Genomic DNA, 18,233 nt, shown 5'->3' with positions numbered 1-18,233 from the left:
AACTGAAACAATGAAATGAATGTTAGTACTTCTGCAAGTGTACTAAAAGCAGAATAAGTATATTAAGTTTAATAGATACATCCAAACTATTTTCCGAAAAGATTTATACCAATTTTCCCACCCACCCACTGTGCACAAGGACACTCTTACACCCGCTGTCAGCGACGCGGGGCAGTATGAGCTTTCTAAACCTTCGTGATAAGATTACACAACTTTGCTTAGTCAGAGATTTCTTTAACCCTAGGGCTCTAATTTTTACATAACAATACTGCTTTATCTTCTGATAGAGGTTGCAAGAAATTCTTTTAGAGATTTGGAAAAAGGCCCAAAGAAGAAAATAATCTGTAATAACACCAGGCTGAGATAAGCAGTATTAACATTTTAATGTGAATTTTAAATCCTTCTTTTTAAAATTACATTATGATAATTTTTCATATCATTAAATATTACTGGAAAACATCATTGTAAATGGCTATATAGGCCGGGTGCAGTGGTTCATGCCTGCAATCCCAGCACTTTAGGAGGCCAAGGCAAGTGGATTACCTGATGTCAGGGGTTCAAGACCAGCGGCCAACATGGTGAAACCACGTCTCTACTAAAAATACAAAAATTAGCCAGACATGGTGGTGGATGCCTGTAATCCCAGCTACTCAGGAGGCTGAGGCAGGAGAATCGTTTGAACCCAGGAGGTGTAGGTTGCAGTGAGCCAGATCGTGCCACTGCACACCAGTTTGGGTGACAGAGCAAGACTGTCTCATAAGTAAATAAATAAATAAATGGCATCTGCTAGTATGCTATAAATCTCTGCCTGAGTTTCTGTTTCTTCAATGTAGGTTCCCAGGAGCCAATGAGACGCCAGGTATCCACTGGTATTTTTAAGTCTGTCAGGACTTAAAAAACTCATACATTTGCTGGGCTACAGCTTTTCAGCCACCATGGTTTTTTTTTTTTTTCTCCAGAGCTAATCAACTCCAGAGGTTTTTGTGTTCTTGAACAGCATCTCCTAAATAATTGAAAATCCTCTAAGAGAAGCATGTGAAGAACAGTTTAAAGATCCACCAAAAGGAGAAATTGAGTACATTGTGGTAAGTTAGCAGGAATGGGTATTATAGAGGCATCCTAAGTCATATTTGCAAAGAATACTTAAAGACACAAGGAACATGGCAACAAAATATTAAGTAGAAAGTAAGTTACAAAATATGACATTTTCATATGACATTCATTCCCCCCATCCTGGTACTGTGCAGTGTAATGAGTGTGCTGTCTGGAGCCAGGCTCATATCCTGGTATCACTGCTTCCTAGCTATGTACATACCTTGGATGACTTATTACTTAACCTGTGTCTCAGTTTTCTCATCTGTAAAATGAGGATAATAATACCATCTACTTTATGGCGTTGTTATGAGTATTAAATGAGTTAATATCTATAAAACCCTTAGATAATACACAGCATGCAGGAAGTTCCATGCTAGATTAGCTATTGTTATTATTGCACATACATGTAAATAAGCACATTCATATGATGAAAAATGACAGCAAAGAAAGATGCCACGATATTTCAGAGTCAGCTTCTAGGTGGTATGATTAGTTATTTTGTGTTGTCTTTTTTTGTAGAGACAAGGTCTTACTATGTTGCCCACTATGTCCTCCCACCTTGGCCTCCCAAAGTGCTGAGACTACAGGAGTGAGATTTTGTGTGGTTTTTATATTGTTGCATTCTCTAAGTTTTATAGTCTACAATGCCAGGTGTTGGTAGAGGATTTTGTTAGACTACTTATTCTCCATCCCTGCTTCTAGAATACTTCTCTTCCTCCATTTATTAAAACAAGCAAGCAAACTCTCAGCCTCTGAGGCTCCTATCATCTGGCCAGATCTTCCACCCATCCTTGAAACTCTCCTCCGTGATACGCCAGACACAGCCACATTCACTGACCACCCTGGCATGCAGTCTGTGGCCTCCTCTTCACCCCAATGCCTCCTGCCCTTCCTGCCATTATCCTGCACGACTTCAGCCTCTAGATGGCCAACTCATCCAATGCCAGGTCCTTTTAGAGTCTTGACAACCATGCCATCCATCATTCCCTCTACTCCACCCCTTCCCACGCATGGGCTCCTACAGTAACACTCAGAATCAATTCACCCCACTCCAGGGTTCTTCCTGCAACATCACTGATTTAGATTTTAGATGGCCCACTCTGAATGGAATCTTTCTGTTGGCTCACCCACTCACACTACAGTAGATGTTGGAGGAATCCTCACCTGCATGTACTATTGCATTTAATCTGCAGAATAGATAAAGTAAGTACTGCCATTTATCATACTTACATTACAGGCAGGCAATGTGAGGCAGGGAGAGGAGGCTCAGTAACTTGCCCATGGTCACAGCTATTGGCGAGAAATGGCTAGAGCCCAGATATGTATACATGTGTGCCTATGTAAAATTCCTGAAGTTGGGAGGCTGAGGTGGGCGGATCACGAGGTCAGGAGATCGAGACCATCCTGGCTAACACAGTGAAACCCTGTCTCTACTGAAAATACAAAAAATTAGCCGGGTGTGGTGGCAGGCGCCTGTAGTCCCAGCTACTCGGGAGGCTGACGCAGGAGAATGGCATGAACCCGGGCGGCGGAGCTTGCAGTGAGCCGAGATTGCGCCACTGCACTCCAGCCTGGGTGACAGAGTGAGACTCTGTCTCAAAAATAAATAAATAAATAAATAAATAAATAAATAAATAAATAAATAAATAAAATTTAAAAAAATTCCTGAAGTTAGAGCTCAGACATATTTATGTCTATATAAACTTTCTGAACATTGGTTTCATTCTCCCCCTTTCTGTCTGAGACAACATTCAAGAATGGAAGTCACCAATGACATTACAATAAGGATAACTCTGAATCCATAGTTGGTTTTTAAAACAAAATGTGGTGCTGTATTAGAAACTGCTTGTTACTATATAAAACCATTTTCTTCTTACTTGGTAATAGAATCATGACTTTACTTGGGCTTGCAATGTGCCCTGTCTCCTAGGAGGGGTCAGTGAACTTGAAGTTGTGTGGCTCTTCCAGACAGTTCCTGAAAGCAGCTGTATTTAGCTCTCAGGTGGCTCCTTTGCTAGCCTTGCCCCCTTCCTTCTTGCTCAGACTATGGATGAGAAGCCAGCAGCTCTGCCAGCACCAGCTGTCTCGGTTCATGAGGAAACCTGAGGATGACAGTCACCTATTAACAAAAGTAGAGCAGAAAGACAGGAGCACCTGGGTCCCTGATCATTGTGGAGCTCTGGAGATCAGACCTCAGACTCAATTTAGGGGAAAGGAAATGAATCTCTTTCCTTTTGTAGTAATATCTGCCTTTTTTTTTTTTTGAGACAGAGTTTCACTCTTGTTGCCCAGGCTGGAGTGCAGTGGCATGATCTCAACTCACCACAACCTCTGCCTCCTGGGTTCAAGAGATTCTCCTGCCTCAGTCTCCCGAGTAGCTGGGACTACAGGCATGTGCCACCACGCCCGGCTAATTTTGTATTTTTAGTACAGATGGGGTTTCTCCATGTTGGTCAGGCTGGTCTTGAACTCCCCTGACCAAGTGCTGGGATTACAGGCGTGAGCCACCGCACCAGGCCATCATCTGCATTTCCTATATATGCAAACAAACCTAATCCTAACTGACAGAGGCAGCATAACATACTCATTTACTTATTTGAGGTTTTCTTCCTGTAATTTTACCTTCTGCATTATACAAAGATAGCAAGGTAAACTTGTATTTGCCATCTTTTAAGGTGTTTAAACCACAGAGAAAAAAACTGAGGCTTGGTAACAGCATAAATGCCTTCCTGGTTGTACAGTCACAAAGCCAGAGCTCCTTCCAGAGACTTTGGCCCACTCCTTAGAGGGTAAAGAGACAGGGGAAGAAGCAGTGAGGCAGAGAAGGGAGAGCCCAGGCTGGGCAGAGGTTGCAGGTCTGGGGCTGCCCACCGCCTGGCAGTACCTGCAGGGTTGGTAGGACCCCCGGGGAGGGCAGACAACGGCAGCAAAATCACAGGACGCTTAGGGAGCCAATGATTGGAGATAATGGAGGCTCCCTGGTGCTATAAGAGGTGAGGGGCCTTACAGATACCACACAAACTCCAGCTTCCGGTTTGACCCCGGGTTTAGAACTAAAGGGAGGGCAGAGACCAAATGTTCTCCCTGCTAGGCAGGCTGGGGGGCTAGAGTCAGCTTTGTTTTAATGTAAAGAAATAGATATATCTTATATAACTGAGATTGATACTTGCTATACTATCTTTCAGGAAATCTAGTACTTTATAAATATCATATTGCTTGCAGCATTATGATAGCCTTACATTTGGTTACAGTAAGTCACAAGACTGCAACTGAAAACCAGTAATCTAAGGAACAGCAATCCAAAATCAGTGCCCATGACCCTTGATCAATTGCTGTACAAGGCTGGGACCTTCCTTTAGTGCTGAGGAGCCACCTTACACAGATGTCACTTTGTTCTATCCAGGATCAAAGAGGCATTTCTGCAGTGATCACAGCTCATGTCAAGCACTGTCTTTATAAAAAACGTACTTTATTTGCCCAAACATTTTCAAACTCCCTTACCATATGAAACTTTAATTGCTTTGAAAAGAAAGGCTCTCTTGAATCCTGTAGAATTAAGAAGGCTCATTTCAATGGCATATTAGCTGTCTGAAGATAGGAGTCACTGAGAAACACTGAGTGACTGTGATTCAGTCAAGAAAGCAGCTCCCTGATAACAGGGTAGGGATGAAGGCTCGATGGATGTTTATGACAAAGTGAGGTTTGACGCTTCTGACATCAAAATAAATAATGAGAAACTCAGAGAATTTCTTTCCCTTCTCCCTCTCTTCTATTTTTACTTTCATAACATTCTCTCAGAAGAACAAAGGAAATCTGCCATCTCCCTGTCTCAGTGGAGCATCTACGTTTCTCTTTTGTTAATTTTTAATCATGGAAGTGGCACTTGCCAGGGGGCAAGAGAACATGCCTCAGTCCAGAGATGGACGTGGGCCAGCACCCAGTGGCTGGAGGGTAGCCAAAGCAACGATGAGTGCTACCAGTTGAACCACAGCAGTGATGGAAGACAGCCAGCTGTTGGTAACAGGATCACAGAGTGATGGGTCTGTAATTTGGAAAGAGAGTCCAACTCCTGAATAGGAAAATATTGTGATGTCACTTGAATTAAATAGACCTACAACTAAATTACAGTCAATAAAAATGATATTCGAAAACAACCAACATTTGTGAAGTCTCTTTTCAACGTATGGATTTCTACATTTAAAAAATAATTTCATAAAACATATTTGGTCTGATGGGAAATTTATGGAACTCTAAAATTTGGGCAGTCTGCAACATTTAGAGGGCCATATTCTGGCCACATAAAAAATTCACAAAAGCCCTGTTTTGCATATACTATAAATAAGTATTGATTTGAAAGGTACAAAAACACAAAACTGAAGACCTGCTTTGGCCTCAAATTTTAAAAAGACTTTGCTAGGATTATGTTTCTTAATTCTCATAAGAAATGAAGGTGGTCCCTTGGAAGTCAGTCCTCACCACTGTGACAATTCATTCATCTGGAATTTCTGGGGATGTGTTGATAAAGAAGTTATCTGAGAGCTAAATTTTATATATTGTGCTGAAACTTTGGCAGTGGAGTTATTTTGTATGGATAATTTGAATTTTTTTTTCTTTGAGGTGGAGTAGCTCTGTTGCCCAGGCTGGAGTGCAGTGGTACAATCTCGGCTCACTGCAACCTCTGCCTCCTGGGTTCAAGCGATTCTCCTGCCTCAGCCTCCTGAGTAGCTGGGATTACAGGCATGCGCCACCATGCCTGGCTAATTTTTTATATTTTTAGTAGAGATGGGGTTTTGCCATGTTGACCCGGCTGGTCTCAAACTCCTGGCCTCAAGTGATCCGTCTGCCTCAGCCTCCTGGATAATGTTAATTTTAAATAGAAGACCCTAACTATAATTTTACCATTTCTTGATGGCTCAAGGCCATAATTATTACTGCAACCAGTGGCCATGCTGAGCTCTGATACACAGTTATTCTGGGGACTAACCATGTTTGGTGGGCTCTCTGCCTTGGTACAAGGGACACCAAGCTGGTCGGAGTAGCCAAGGCTGCCAAACCTCTCCATATGAATATTCCCAGCTGGGAAGAGGCAGAGACTCAAAGGATCCACCAACCACTTCCAAAGAACAACCTGAGAGGCTTTATGTACAACTCCTTCAGCTCATGAACTACTGCACATCTTAAGAGACCTAAAGGCTTGGTGCAGTGGCTCATTCCTGTAATCCTAGCACTTTGGGAGACTAAGGCAGGAGGATCGTTTGAGCCCAGGAGTTCGAGACCAGCCAGAACAACATAGTGAGACCTCATCTCTTTTCTTTATTTCCTTCTTTCCAACATAGTGAGACCCTTTCCCTTCTCCCTCCCCTTCTCCTTCCTTCCCTCCCTCCCTCCCTCCCTTCGTCCCTTACCTCCCTCCCTTTCTCTTTCTCTTTCTTTCTCTTTCTTTGACAGGGTCTGAAGGGCAGTGGTGCAAACATGGCTAACTGGAGCCTCAACCTCCCAGGCCCAAGTGATCCCCCCACCTCAGCCTCCTGAGGGGCTGGGATAACAGGTGTACCACCATGCTTGGCTAATTTTTGTATTTTTTTGTAGAGAAATGTTCTCACCATGTTGCCTAGGCTGGTCTCAAACTCCTGAGCCCAAGCAATCTACCCGTCTCAGCCTCTTAAAGTGCTGGGATTGCAGGTATGAGCCACCATGCCTGGCCAATACCCCATATCTACAAAAGAAAAAAAAAATTGCTGGGTGTGGTGGTGCCTACAGTCTCGGCTACTTGGGAGGCTGAGCCACTGCACTTCAGCCTGGGTAACAGAGTCAGACTGTGTTACAAAAAAAAAAAAAGAAAGACCAAAGAACAACTTCATCAATTTACAATCAATAAATATTGATTGAGAATAAGCTGTACATATCCTGGGACCTTAGCATATAGTACAATTCAGCTTCTCTATAAATGCTGGTTGAAGGAGGATTTGCATGGGTGTGTCTGACAGAGAGAGAGAGAGAGAAAGGGAGAGAGAGATGGACAAAAAGACAGAGAGACAGACACAAACATGCACAAAACATACCCCTAGAATGTTCAATAAGAGAATGTCAAATTTAATGACAGTGGTATAAAAGATATTAGGGAAAAATATAATTTTTTAAGAAGATATACATTTTCCTAGTCTTCCAATGAAACATGAATTTTGTTTCACACACAAATAAAAAAATCCAACATTTGTTATACTTACCTCCAAAAGAAAAAATATTGAGGAAAAAAGTTATGTTAGGAAGCCTTAAAAATTAGTGTGAAATTAGGAAATAGGGGGTGAAATTCTTAGGAAATAAGAATTAGGGCAGTGAGTGGAGACGGGCCACTGCACTCCAGCCTGGGCGACAGAGCGAGACTCTGCCTCCAAAAAAAAAAAATTAGGAAAGTAGAGAAATTGTTTCTCTTTACATCTTTTTCTAGGTCATGTGAAAATTTCTGGAGTAAAAATTTTGTGTCTCCTTTGGTGCTTGCTACAACTTTGGATCATTCTCATATTTAAAAATGTTCCGGCCGGGCAGTGGCTCACGCCCGTAATCTCAGCACTTTGGGAGGCCAAGGCAGGCGGATCGCAAGGTCAGGAATCGAGACCATCCTGGCTAACACAGTGAAACCCCATCTCTACTAAAAATACAAAAAATTATCCGGGCTTGGTGATGGGCGCCTGTAGTCCCAGCTACTTGAGAGGCTGAGCCAGGAGAATGGCATGAACCTCGGAGGCGGAGCTTGTAGTGAGCCGAGATTGCGCCACTGCACTCCAGCCTGGGTGACAGAGTGAGACTCCGTTTCAAAACAAAACAAAACAAAACAAAAAGTTCCTCCTTATATATACGGAGATTTAAGTGTCTTTTACTTGTCCTCTTGAAAAAGGACAATTTGTCAGCTTCTTAAAGATACTTATTAAGCTACACATCTGTCAGCTTCTAACCAAGTTCCAGTAACTGGGCTACAATTTTTTCATGTATGTGTGTGAAGTTTTCTTTGTTAGAAAATAAAAAGTGAGACAAGGTCTCAGCCCTCAAAGAGCACGGAGTATAGAGAGGGGAGGGTGGAAGGGATGGTGGATGCATTAACAAATGACTATGATAAATGCAGCAAGCACAATGACAAACACAAGTTCAAGGTTAGGTGGTAGACGAGCAAGTGATCATGGCTTTTTAGCAGTTCTGTGTCAGTTCTCAGGGTCAGCCCTTTGGATCTGAGCACAGGCTTAGGGAGATTCATTCGCCTCAGTATTCTGTGGTCAAGAGACACTTGTATTTGAGGGAAAGGCACAGATGACCTCCCTGGTATCACACAAACATTTATTCCTACCATGCATTTTATGTACCCATTAATTGCTTTCTTTCTGTATTATCTTTCAAGAAAACTACCTTAAAAATAATTATTTACTATGTGAAATGCTACTACTTCCCTGTATTCTTTGTCTGCTTCCTCCACCAAAACTCTAAGTGATTCTCTCCTTCCCTTCAATAATACCAGCATGATTCTCTGATGTAATTTGGCCACTATTCCCCCAGCACCACTGTTTATGGTCTGATTCACAATTCAACATACGGAAGGGTCTGAGATGGGAGAATGCAATGTTATCAAGCTATACTGGACTATCACACATTGTTTGAATGTTCAGTAGAATTCAGAAGATATTGGGAGGACTTGGAGTACAACTGATCCAAGACAGCATTCAAAATAGTTTACTTTTTGATACGCCAAAAGTACATTGCTCTATGAATTTTAGACACCAAGACATAGAAGCATACTGATAATTCAGTGTTTTAAGAATTACAGACTGTCAGGTTTCTATCAGTAGCACCTTTCTAGAATGCAGCTACTTCTCATTCTTTACTTTACATCCTATACATTTATCAGTCTCATAGTACATTTATCAGTCTCATCCTCTACATATTCCAGCCATTGACTGCTGTAGAATTCAAATAAACCACCACTAATAGGTCTTAGATGTCTTTGCCCTTTTTAAACTGGGGAAACCCAAAGATTCATTAATATGCTTTGAGCACTTCAAACTATAAGCATGATAGTAATTGCCCATTAAAGCAAACTGCTCTGAATAATCTTGTTGACTATACAGCAGAGAATTGTTTACAGACCTGAGCAGAAAGTAGAGGCAAAGTTCTGCAGAGCAGTGTCCACCTCCTCCACACTGGAGAGAGCCAGGAGCCGAGGGAGGAGGCCTTCCAGGGACTGTATGAACAGCCTGGCGCTGTGCTGATCCGCCTCCTGGTTCTTCAGCAGTTTTAGAGACAGGGCGGCAGCTCGCAGGGACCGGTGGCCTAGGCAGTCCCGGGGGGTCTGCTCTTCATCGGCTAGAGAACAGTTGTCCGACCCAATGTCTGACACGTCGGACCTGCCCGAGTCCTTTTCTGCTGCCATTGAGTACTGATCACAGGAATCAAATTCTGTCCTAGAAAGGTCTTGGTCATCAACACTAAAATTGCTCTCACTATACCTAGATCCATAGGACCTTGTCCTGCAGTCTACTGACAGGAAGTTAGTTATGTCAGGGTAAGGGACTGTGTGGCTTCTCTGCACGACATCTGGCTGGTCTACTGCCTCTGTTTCCAATACTTTGCTCAGCGTCTCCTTGCCCTCCGGGATGGCTGGCGACTTGAGACTGTTCTTGTGGTTTCCCGAGTGGTCCTCAGGTGTAGTCTGACCCAACTCTCCCTCGAGAGTGGTCTGGCCTGTGTCTGTGGTGACACTGATGCTGATGTCAAGGTTCCTCTCGTTCCCTGACTCCCACGGCGTGTGTTCCGAGGACAGTACTCGCCGCTGCCAGCGGAAGTCAGCCTCATTGATCTCCATGGAATCTCGGCTCCACTCAGCCCCATCCTTCAGCTCCTCAAGGCGCAGAAGCAGCAGTTGCACCTGACCTTCGCTCAAGCCCTTCCCCTGGCTGAGCTCATCCAGGGCACCCAGCAAGGTGCAGACACAGGACACGGCTGCATAGCAAGCTTCGATGCCACCCTTGATGCATGCTTCGGTCATGCCATCCATGATGCTAAACAGTGTTCAAAAGAGAAAACGGAACAAATGCATAAAATATAGAAAATATCTCTGAAAGGAACAAGAGTGTTAGACTGGCTAACAGCATAGTATTCAAAACGGATAGTCTGATTTGCGTAAAGCAAAATGGTCCGGGCAATAAATAAAGGAAACAAACATGCTTAGGTGGGAGAGAAAAATCTTCAGATAAAGTGGCCTGCATTGGCCAGGCATGGTGGCTCATGTCTGCAATCCCAGCACTTTGGGAGGCTGAGGCAGGTGGATCACTTTAGGTCAGGAGTTTGAGACCAGCCTGGCTAACAAGATGAAACCACATCTCTACTAAAAATACAAAGAATTAGCCAGGTGTGGTTGGTGTGTGCCTGTAATCCCAGCTACTCGGGAGGCTGAGACAGGAGAATCATTTGAACCTGGAAGGCAGAGGTTGCAGTGAGCCGAGATCCCGCCACCGCACTCCAGCCTGGGCGACAGAGCAAGACTCTGTCCAAAAAAAAAAGGGGGGGGGGTCTGCATTGAATCACCCTCCCTCTTGGCTTGCTGGTTTATCTGGGTACAAACAGAAGTTCCCGATGAGCATTTATGACCTTCCCGAACAATCTCACTTTTGTATTATGCTCGGTATTTCAAATAGAAAATAGTGATAATGGTTATATGATAATGTGGACCCTCCTCTATAAAGTAAACATATTCCTGAACAGATGTATGTGAATACAACTATTACGAGCCCTATAATATTCAGTTTTCTAGGGGGGCTACATGTGAAGAAGTCCTATAGCTACAGTATTGTAAGTCAAAAGTTCTTCTCTAAAAAAATCTCAATGAATAATTATTATACATTTCACTTGGTACATTTGGTTTTAAGTCAATATGAAAATATACAAAGTTCCATGATTATAATAAATTGAGGTACGTCTTCTCATGTAGCTTGTGGGTGAATTATTAGACACATTTCATATAATGTAGAAGTTTTTAAAATCTCAGGGATTTGCAAGCAAAGTTAAAAGTCTTCAGAAAAGCAGCCTCAATAAAGACCTAAAAGGATAAATATCATACAGTTTGAGGAGATCCAGATGAGACTTTCTTTTTGAAATTGATCTTTTTCTGGACTCTGATTCAATGGAGCTGGGTCCTGCCAAGTCACAGAGACGCTGTGGGCTCCCGAGTATCTTAAAGAAAAAGGTAAAAGAGTAACAGAAAAGTGAGTATCACAAAAAAGCACAAGGTTTTTAAATTGTGAGATCAAATAAACATGTACTTTCCCTACTGAGTGATATAGTATAAGGAGAAACGCAACTATTTGGAACTTCCAATCTTAGTAAGATTGATTTAGGTTTTCTTCTTGACATATGGTGTGTATCAGGCTCCTGGCTCCTCAGCTCAGCGCTGGCTTAGACAAAGAAAATTCTCAGAGGGATTGTTGAAAAATCTTTTCTAGCACAGAACTAGAAAACACTTGGATCTCTGTTCTTTAGTAAGATTGGCCTTTAATATAACCTTCCTGGACTCTTTTTGTCTACTTTTGGTAACAGGTCGGCTAGCTTCATAAACTGGGTGGAGAAGTATGCCCTCTTTCTCATCACCGAAAAAGTTCATGGAAGATTGGAATTACCTGCTCCTTGAATGTTTGTATAACTTGTTTCTAAAGCTACATGGGGCCAGAATTTTAATAGGAATCCTTCAACTACTTCCTCCATTTCTTTAAAGATTATAGGACTATTCAGGTCCTCAATTTCTTCTTGAACCAACTTTTCAAAAGTTGCATTATTTCCTAGGGACTTATCCATTTTACCTGGTTTTCAAATTTACTGTTCTAAAGATGTCTTAATACTCTCTTTTATTTCTTTAATGTGTGTAACATCTATAGTTAGGTATTTTTTCATTTTTATTTCTGTTCATTTGTACCTGGTTTGAAATTTTATTGCTCTTGAGAAAAGTTTTTCAATTTTCTTGATCTTTTCAGTCCTAACATTTTCTGCTTTTTAAAATCCCCTATATTTCCTTGTCACATTACTTTCTTCTTTCATCCTTATTTTTCCTCCTTTCTACTTTCTTTGAATTTATTCTATTCTTTTTTTTCTAACTAAGCTGGAGAATTAGGACATTAAGGTTTTCTGTTTTTCAATATAAGGAGTTAAAGCTATACATATCTTCCCATTTACTGCTTCTCACAAGTTTTCATATGTAGACTGTTCATAATTGTTCATTTCTAACACATTTTTATATACATACGGTAGAAATCTATAGAAGATGTCAACTTGAGGCTAAATTGATTCAAGGAAAGATGGTTAATGCAGTGTGTCTGCAGCAGACGTCCCATTGTATGTCCATTCATCTTCAAAGTGATTGATACTCCAAGCAAAGCAGGAAAAGGTCCATTACACAGAAGAAGCTGTATTTTAAGTGACTCTCCTCTTTCCCTCTTTCCATATTTTTTCTTACCACAGAAATTGAACATTTCTGCTCTCTGGGAGGAATAGAAATGAAGCTTCCACTTTTTGTTGACATCAAAAAAAGAGTGACAATGCTGGGGCTAAAGTCTGGCAGGCTCTCTCTTTCCCTCTCTCTCTCTCACCCCCTCTCTACAGGCCTGCAGCCCCGTGGCTGGACCCTCTGAGCCTCAGGATGCTCCATCTCTTGCTGGAAGGATAAGTGCATTTCCAAAAGATGGAGTGGAAAACCTCACTTTCTCCTGGGATTCTACCACAATTTAAAATTCAGCTTCACCGGTGATAAATTAGATATTCACTGTTAATAAATTCACTAATTTTTTTTAAAGATGGAATATCGCTCTGTCACCCAGACTGGAGTACAGCAGCACAATCTCGGCTCACTGCAACCTCTGCCTACTGGGTTCAAGAGATTCTCCCGCCTCAGTCTCCCGAGTAGCTGGGACTACAGGCATGTGCCACCACGCCCGGCTAATTTTTTTGTATTTTTAGTAGAGACGGGGTTTCACCATGTTGGCCAGCCTGATCTTGAACATCTGACCTCAGGTGATCCGCCCATCTTGGCCTCCCAAGATAATCTATTTTAATTCCCACATTAATCCTGTGCTTATTTCTCATTGCTTCAGAATCTGGAGGGAAAGGGATGGATTGATAAGGTTTCTGGAGAACCCTCGACAAATACTAAAAGGAAAGATATTTTAATCTCAGCTTCTTCAGGTGGGAATGAGAGTTGTGGGATCTGTGGCTGGGGTGCCAGAGGTCTGATAAAGACTAGGGAACTTCTAAAGCCGAGCCATGGGAGAGAAAAGGAAGCAAGCTGTACTTTTTCATTACTGTTCATTTTAAGGGGAAATCAGAAACAAAAAAAGGGCTGTGCTTTGAAAACCAAAGATGTCCTGTATGTCCTTGATCAATAGGCACACACTGCATATGGCAGAGTGACAAACTAAAACTAGAACAGGGAAATAACACACCAAGCGTACAAACTCCAAAAGGCTAAACAAACATCCTGGGAACCCAGTGGTTTTCTTTGTGTGCACAAGCCCTGCACATTTTGGTATCTAGGTTACCAACTTTCCCAAATGATTGATTTTGTCGTGTAAAGTGGAGGTGCTGCTTTTTAGAACATCTTGGCCCCAATTAGTCTGCTGGGCTCCTTGGGGCAGCACTGCCTGGACGTGCTACTTGGGTACTACCATCAAATTCTAGCATCACCTCTGCAAAATGACCTTGGGAAGATAGAACATGTATGATGAACAGAAAAACATAACTAACTTCCTTTTGCAGTACAAAGGAAATTATTTAAAACACATTTAGAGACCTACGTATGCTATACGCAAAGTGTGTACTTAGCATCCAGGTACCAAGCGGCTCTACTGTGGGCAGTGACTGCTTTAGTGCCTGTCATTTCTGAGGGGAAAAGAAAGGTTGCCGCTGCTTATAAAATAGCCTCTTTGTAGACATTTTGTCTTCAGGTCCACATGTCAGTCACTCAAAAGTTGCTAAACACTTATTCTGATTCAAGCATTATAGTGTTAAATACTAGGGGAAAACATACAGAAGCAATCTACACAGAAAAGTCTAGTTGAGGAGACAAGAAGCTTGTTCCCCATTCTATTGTGAAACAATCAGTGTGATGGGGCGTATAATCAATTGCTAAATGGTGGGATGGAATTTAAAGAAGAACACGATCAGTGGTCTGAGGAAGCCCAGCCATGAAGGACAAGGATTTTGATAGCAAAGAAGCAGCCATACTTAAAACATCAGGCTTCGCCGTCTTAGCCTTACGACTCACAACGTGAAGGACTTTGGGCAAGTGACTTCTCCCCCCAGAGCCTCAGCTTTCCCATCTGAAAACGGGCATAATATTATCTTCCTAAGGGAGTTTGTAAATAAGCTAATGGGAAGAGGCAGTGTTGTCTAGCCTGTTGCAATTAACCACTCAATTCTGTGAGGGGGGAGTGGCCCACAGGACTAAGGGACAGGAAACCCTGAAGAGGCGGGGAGGTGGGAATTGAACAAAGCAGTCAATGGGATGAAGGTGCATCCTGGGAAGTGATGGAAAATGCAAATGATGGAAGGCGGCTCTGGAAGTTGGGCACAGTAACTCAGCCTTGATGGGAGAGTCAATGAAGAGCCATTAGAGTGCCCCGGGCAATGGGAAAATTGTTAACAGTGGTGATTTATGGACATAAATCCAGTAAGGCAAAAGGAATAAAACAGGCAGGAGAGGGAGGCCAGCTAGAATTGAACCAATTATTTTCAGCCTCCATATGTTTTTTCTCTTCCTTACAAGAGCAATAAGTACACCACATATTTGTTTAGCACCTGATACTTACAAAGTACTTAGGCAAACTTTAGTGCATTTTGAATTTGCAACCCTTGGAATATTATAACAATGTACCCATGAGAAAACTTTTAAGTTCAGAGTTAAATGATTTACCTATATCACATAGTGAGTGGCAGAAAGAGGATTCGAACCCTGACTTTTTTTTTTCTTTTTTTTTTTTTATATTATTATACTTTAAGTTCTAGGGTACATGTGCACAACGTGCAGGTTTGTTACATATGTATACTTGTGCCATGTTGGTGTGCTGCACCCATCAACTCATCAGCACCCATCGACTCGTCATTTACATCAGGTATAACTCCCAATGCAATCTCTCCCCCCTCCCCCCTCTCCATAATAGGCCCCAGTGTGTGATGTTCCCCTTCCCGAGTCCAAGTGATCTCATTGTCGAACCCTGACTCTTAAACTCAGGCTCCTGAAATGGGCAGCAGAACCAACACCAAGAAACAGGCTGCTGGGGGTCATCTGCACTGCAATGTGAGAGTCAAGTCCAGTGATAAGAATGATACAGCAAAAGATCATGGGATTAGGGTCAGTGGGTCCAGGGTTTGCACCTTCTTTTTCTTTGGGACTCTGGGCAAACCATTTGACCTCCTCAAGCCTAAGTTTATTTGTGGGAGGGAATTTCCTTTTCTTCTGGCATCACATTTCTATGAGGAGGAACATCCAGTGCAGTAAAATTCTAGGCCTCTCTTCTCTTTTCCTCTCATTTCTTCTAGGTATAGGAAGAGCCCCTGATCAGACTGGTGAATTTAGGATAAGGAGCTGAGCATGCCTTGCTAGCCCCTTTCTCTCCCATCTTCCTGGGGATCTGCTAATCAGAGGAAGCCCATGCTTGCCCCTCCAGGATGCAAGTTGAACAGGTGCAGGGGAGGACCCTGGGGAAGGGCCACTGCTATCTGAGTGGTGAAGAGTGGTCTAGTCTCACCGGCCTCCAAAGTTGTATTATATCTGCCCATCTAGTGAAGATCAGTTCTTAAAGCTGGCCTTTTGATCTCCATTGCCTGAAGCTCTGGTGGGGAAAAGAAGTAACATTCTTAATTGGTAAAAATAAAGTTGATGGCCGGTCACAGTGGCTCATACCTGTAACCCTAGCACTTTGGAAGACTGAGGCGGGCGAATTGCTTGAGCTCAGGAGTTTGAGACCAGCCTGGGCAACATGTCTCTACAAAAAATACAAAAATTAGCCAGGTGTGGTGTCATGCACCTGTGGTCCCAGCTACTCAGGAGACTGAGGTAGGAGGATCACTTGAACTCAGGAGGTCCATGCTGCATTGAGCTGTGATTGTGCCACTGCACTCCAGCCTGGGCAACAGAGTGAGACCCTGTCTCGAAATAAATAAATAAATAAATAAATAAAAGTTGATATACAACCTCACAAATTTATTATGAATAATAAAAATAATATATGTGAAGTGCCTGGCATATAATAGGCAAGAAAAAGAATGGTAAATATTATCATGGGCTCATAGATTTTCTTAACAGCCATTAAATCTGGGCCACTCCTTAATTTCTAGAAATAGTGGGTCAGAACTTTCCAATAGTCATAACAATAAAATCTCATTAAAACACCAAGAAAGAATTCAAATTTAACTTCTCAGATATTGGTTGGCGGCAATGATTGCTTAAAATAAATTAATCATCAACAAGGGAATTTTGCTACTCTGGTTTTTGCAGGGGTGAGATACCAAAAGGAAATGCAATGTTGCAATTGGACCTTTATGATCAGATTCACAAATACAAAAACACTGATGACTTTTCCTTTTGGTTTGCTGAGAGAAGGCAGAGGAATCTTTGTTTGAAGCACCTTCAAAAATAAGCCTAATTCTGCCTCAAAACTACGAAGCAGCACACTGGGATGGCTACTGCAATCCGGACAACCTTTATGTTCTCGCTGGGGTCGTGACATTTGGGAGAAATGAGGCAAAAGAATGGAACAAAGGATTCCTCTTAGCAGAGACTGGCAAAGCTCTTTTTTTTGGGATAATGTGCCACCTGAGTATAAAATCATTTTGAAATCTAACGTTGGCAAAGGCGAATAAACACATATATCTGCACAAACAGCACCTAAGGTAGAAGAATGAAATCTCAGCATGGGCCTGGTCAGGTGCACATCTAACAGAGTCTTACCAAGCACTAGCTCGATTCTCAAATGGTTTTGCATCACTGAACATCACTGACCCCTCTCACCCAGGTTCGCAATACACGTTCGCACGCACAGACTCTAGACACAGCATTCGTTAGTGGACACCATGAGGCAGCAATGAAGTTCTGGCAAGTGATTGACAAGCCTTTTCTGAGCGTTTCTTGTATGCGAAACTTGTAACCTGTAAACCTTGTAAACCTGGTGGCGATCTCCAGTGCCTCCTCACCTCTTTCATTATTTTGATGGCTTCCACACGGTGCTGGGGTGGGGGGTACAGCAGCACTCGGTGGTAGAGGGACTGCAGCACGGGCTTCATGGAGTCCACGGACCCCACCAGCCGGACCAGCTCGGCTGCAATGTAATAGATAGTCCGAGCCACGGGCCCGCTCAGGGCTGGAGCAGTGCAGGAGCAGCCTGATCCCCGGCCATGATCAGACACTCCCGGAGACGCAGAGTCCGACTCCAGGCTGGTACTGGTGCTGCTGCTGTGAGCAGAGGTGATGGTTTTGTCATGAATTGGATTCCCCAGGATGACGATGAGAGCAGGGCAGAGGTTCTTCCTGGGAAGAGATGGTGAGAAAAGTAAGTTTCCCCACAAGACAAATGACAACATTTACTCTGCGAGTAAACAGATGCTGCAGAAATGACAAGAGTGGGGCTCTTTACTGCTTCTTCTTTTGGCTACATTTTGCCCGTTTTCTAAGTCTCTCTAACATTTCTGGGTATTTCAACAATACTTTTACTCATAAATTGAGCTAGCATGAATGAAATAATATATAAGAGAAGCATTAAGAAACCATCATAAGTGAAGAAATGGACTCAAAATGCTAAATGGCTGTTATAAAGTTTCATATTACTATAAATAACAAAATTATTTACCATTTGAGAAGTTAATTGCAAATTCCACACTGACACCTGCCATTTGGCTTCCTTCCTGTCGATAAGCCCAGGGATCCCGAAAACCAGCTGCCTGCCTGCGGGGCCTGTCACTTCTGGGAATCTCTGACTATGATTAAGAGACTGGTATTTGGGTTGAGACGGAGCTAGGGCTAGGAGTAAAGCTCAGTATCTCTTGCTCCCTGCATAAGTTATCTGCTTTTTGAACGAGCTGAAAACACAGAAAAATTTTCTGGTTCTGGTATCTCA

At 42.6% G+C, this 18,233-nt stretch overlaps 1 protein-coding gene across 3 annotated transcripts in view; it reads right to left on the bottom strand.

The window, feature by feature from the left end:
• Window positions 1–18,233, bottom strand: part of ARFGEF3 (ARFGEF family member 3) — a 189,684-nt gene that overhangs the window by 75,745 nt on the left and 95,706 nt on the right. For all 3 annotated transcript variants that reach the window (XM_005551963.5, XM_074037117.1, XM_065543459.2), the window contains 3 exons: window positions 17,314–17,647; window positions 11,198–11,310; window positions 9,229–10,139 (listed from right to left, as the gene is read on the bottom strand). In XM_005551963.5, coding sequence (XP_005552020.3) covers window positions 9,229–10,139; window positions 11,198–11,310; window positions 17,314–17,647 — 1,358 coding nt within the window. The remainder of the gene's footprint in view (window positions 1–9,228; window positions 10,140–11,197; window positions 11,311–17,313; window positions 17,648–18,233) is intronic.

This window comes from Macaca fascicularis, chromosome 4 (genome assembly GCF_037993035.2).
Source record: "Macaca fascicularis isolate 582-1 chromosome 4, T2T-MFA8v1.1".
Classification (NCBI taxonomy): domain Eukaryota; kingdom Metazoa; phylum Chordata; class Mammalia; order Primates; family Cercopithecidae; genus Macaca; species Macaca fascicularis.
Note: the sequence above shows the minus strand (reverse complement) of the source record. Positions and strands in the feature narration are given on the sequence as shown.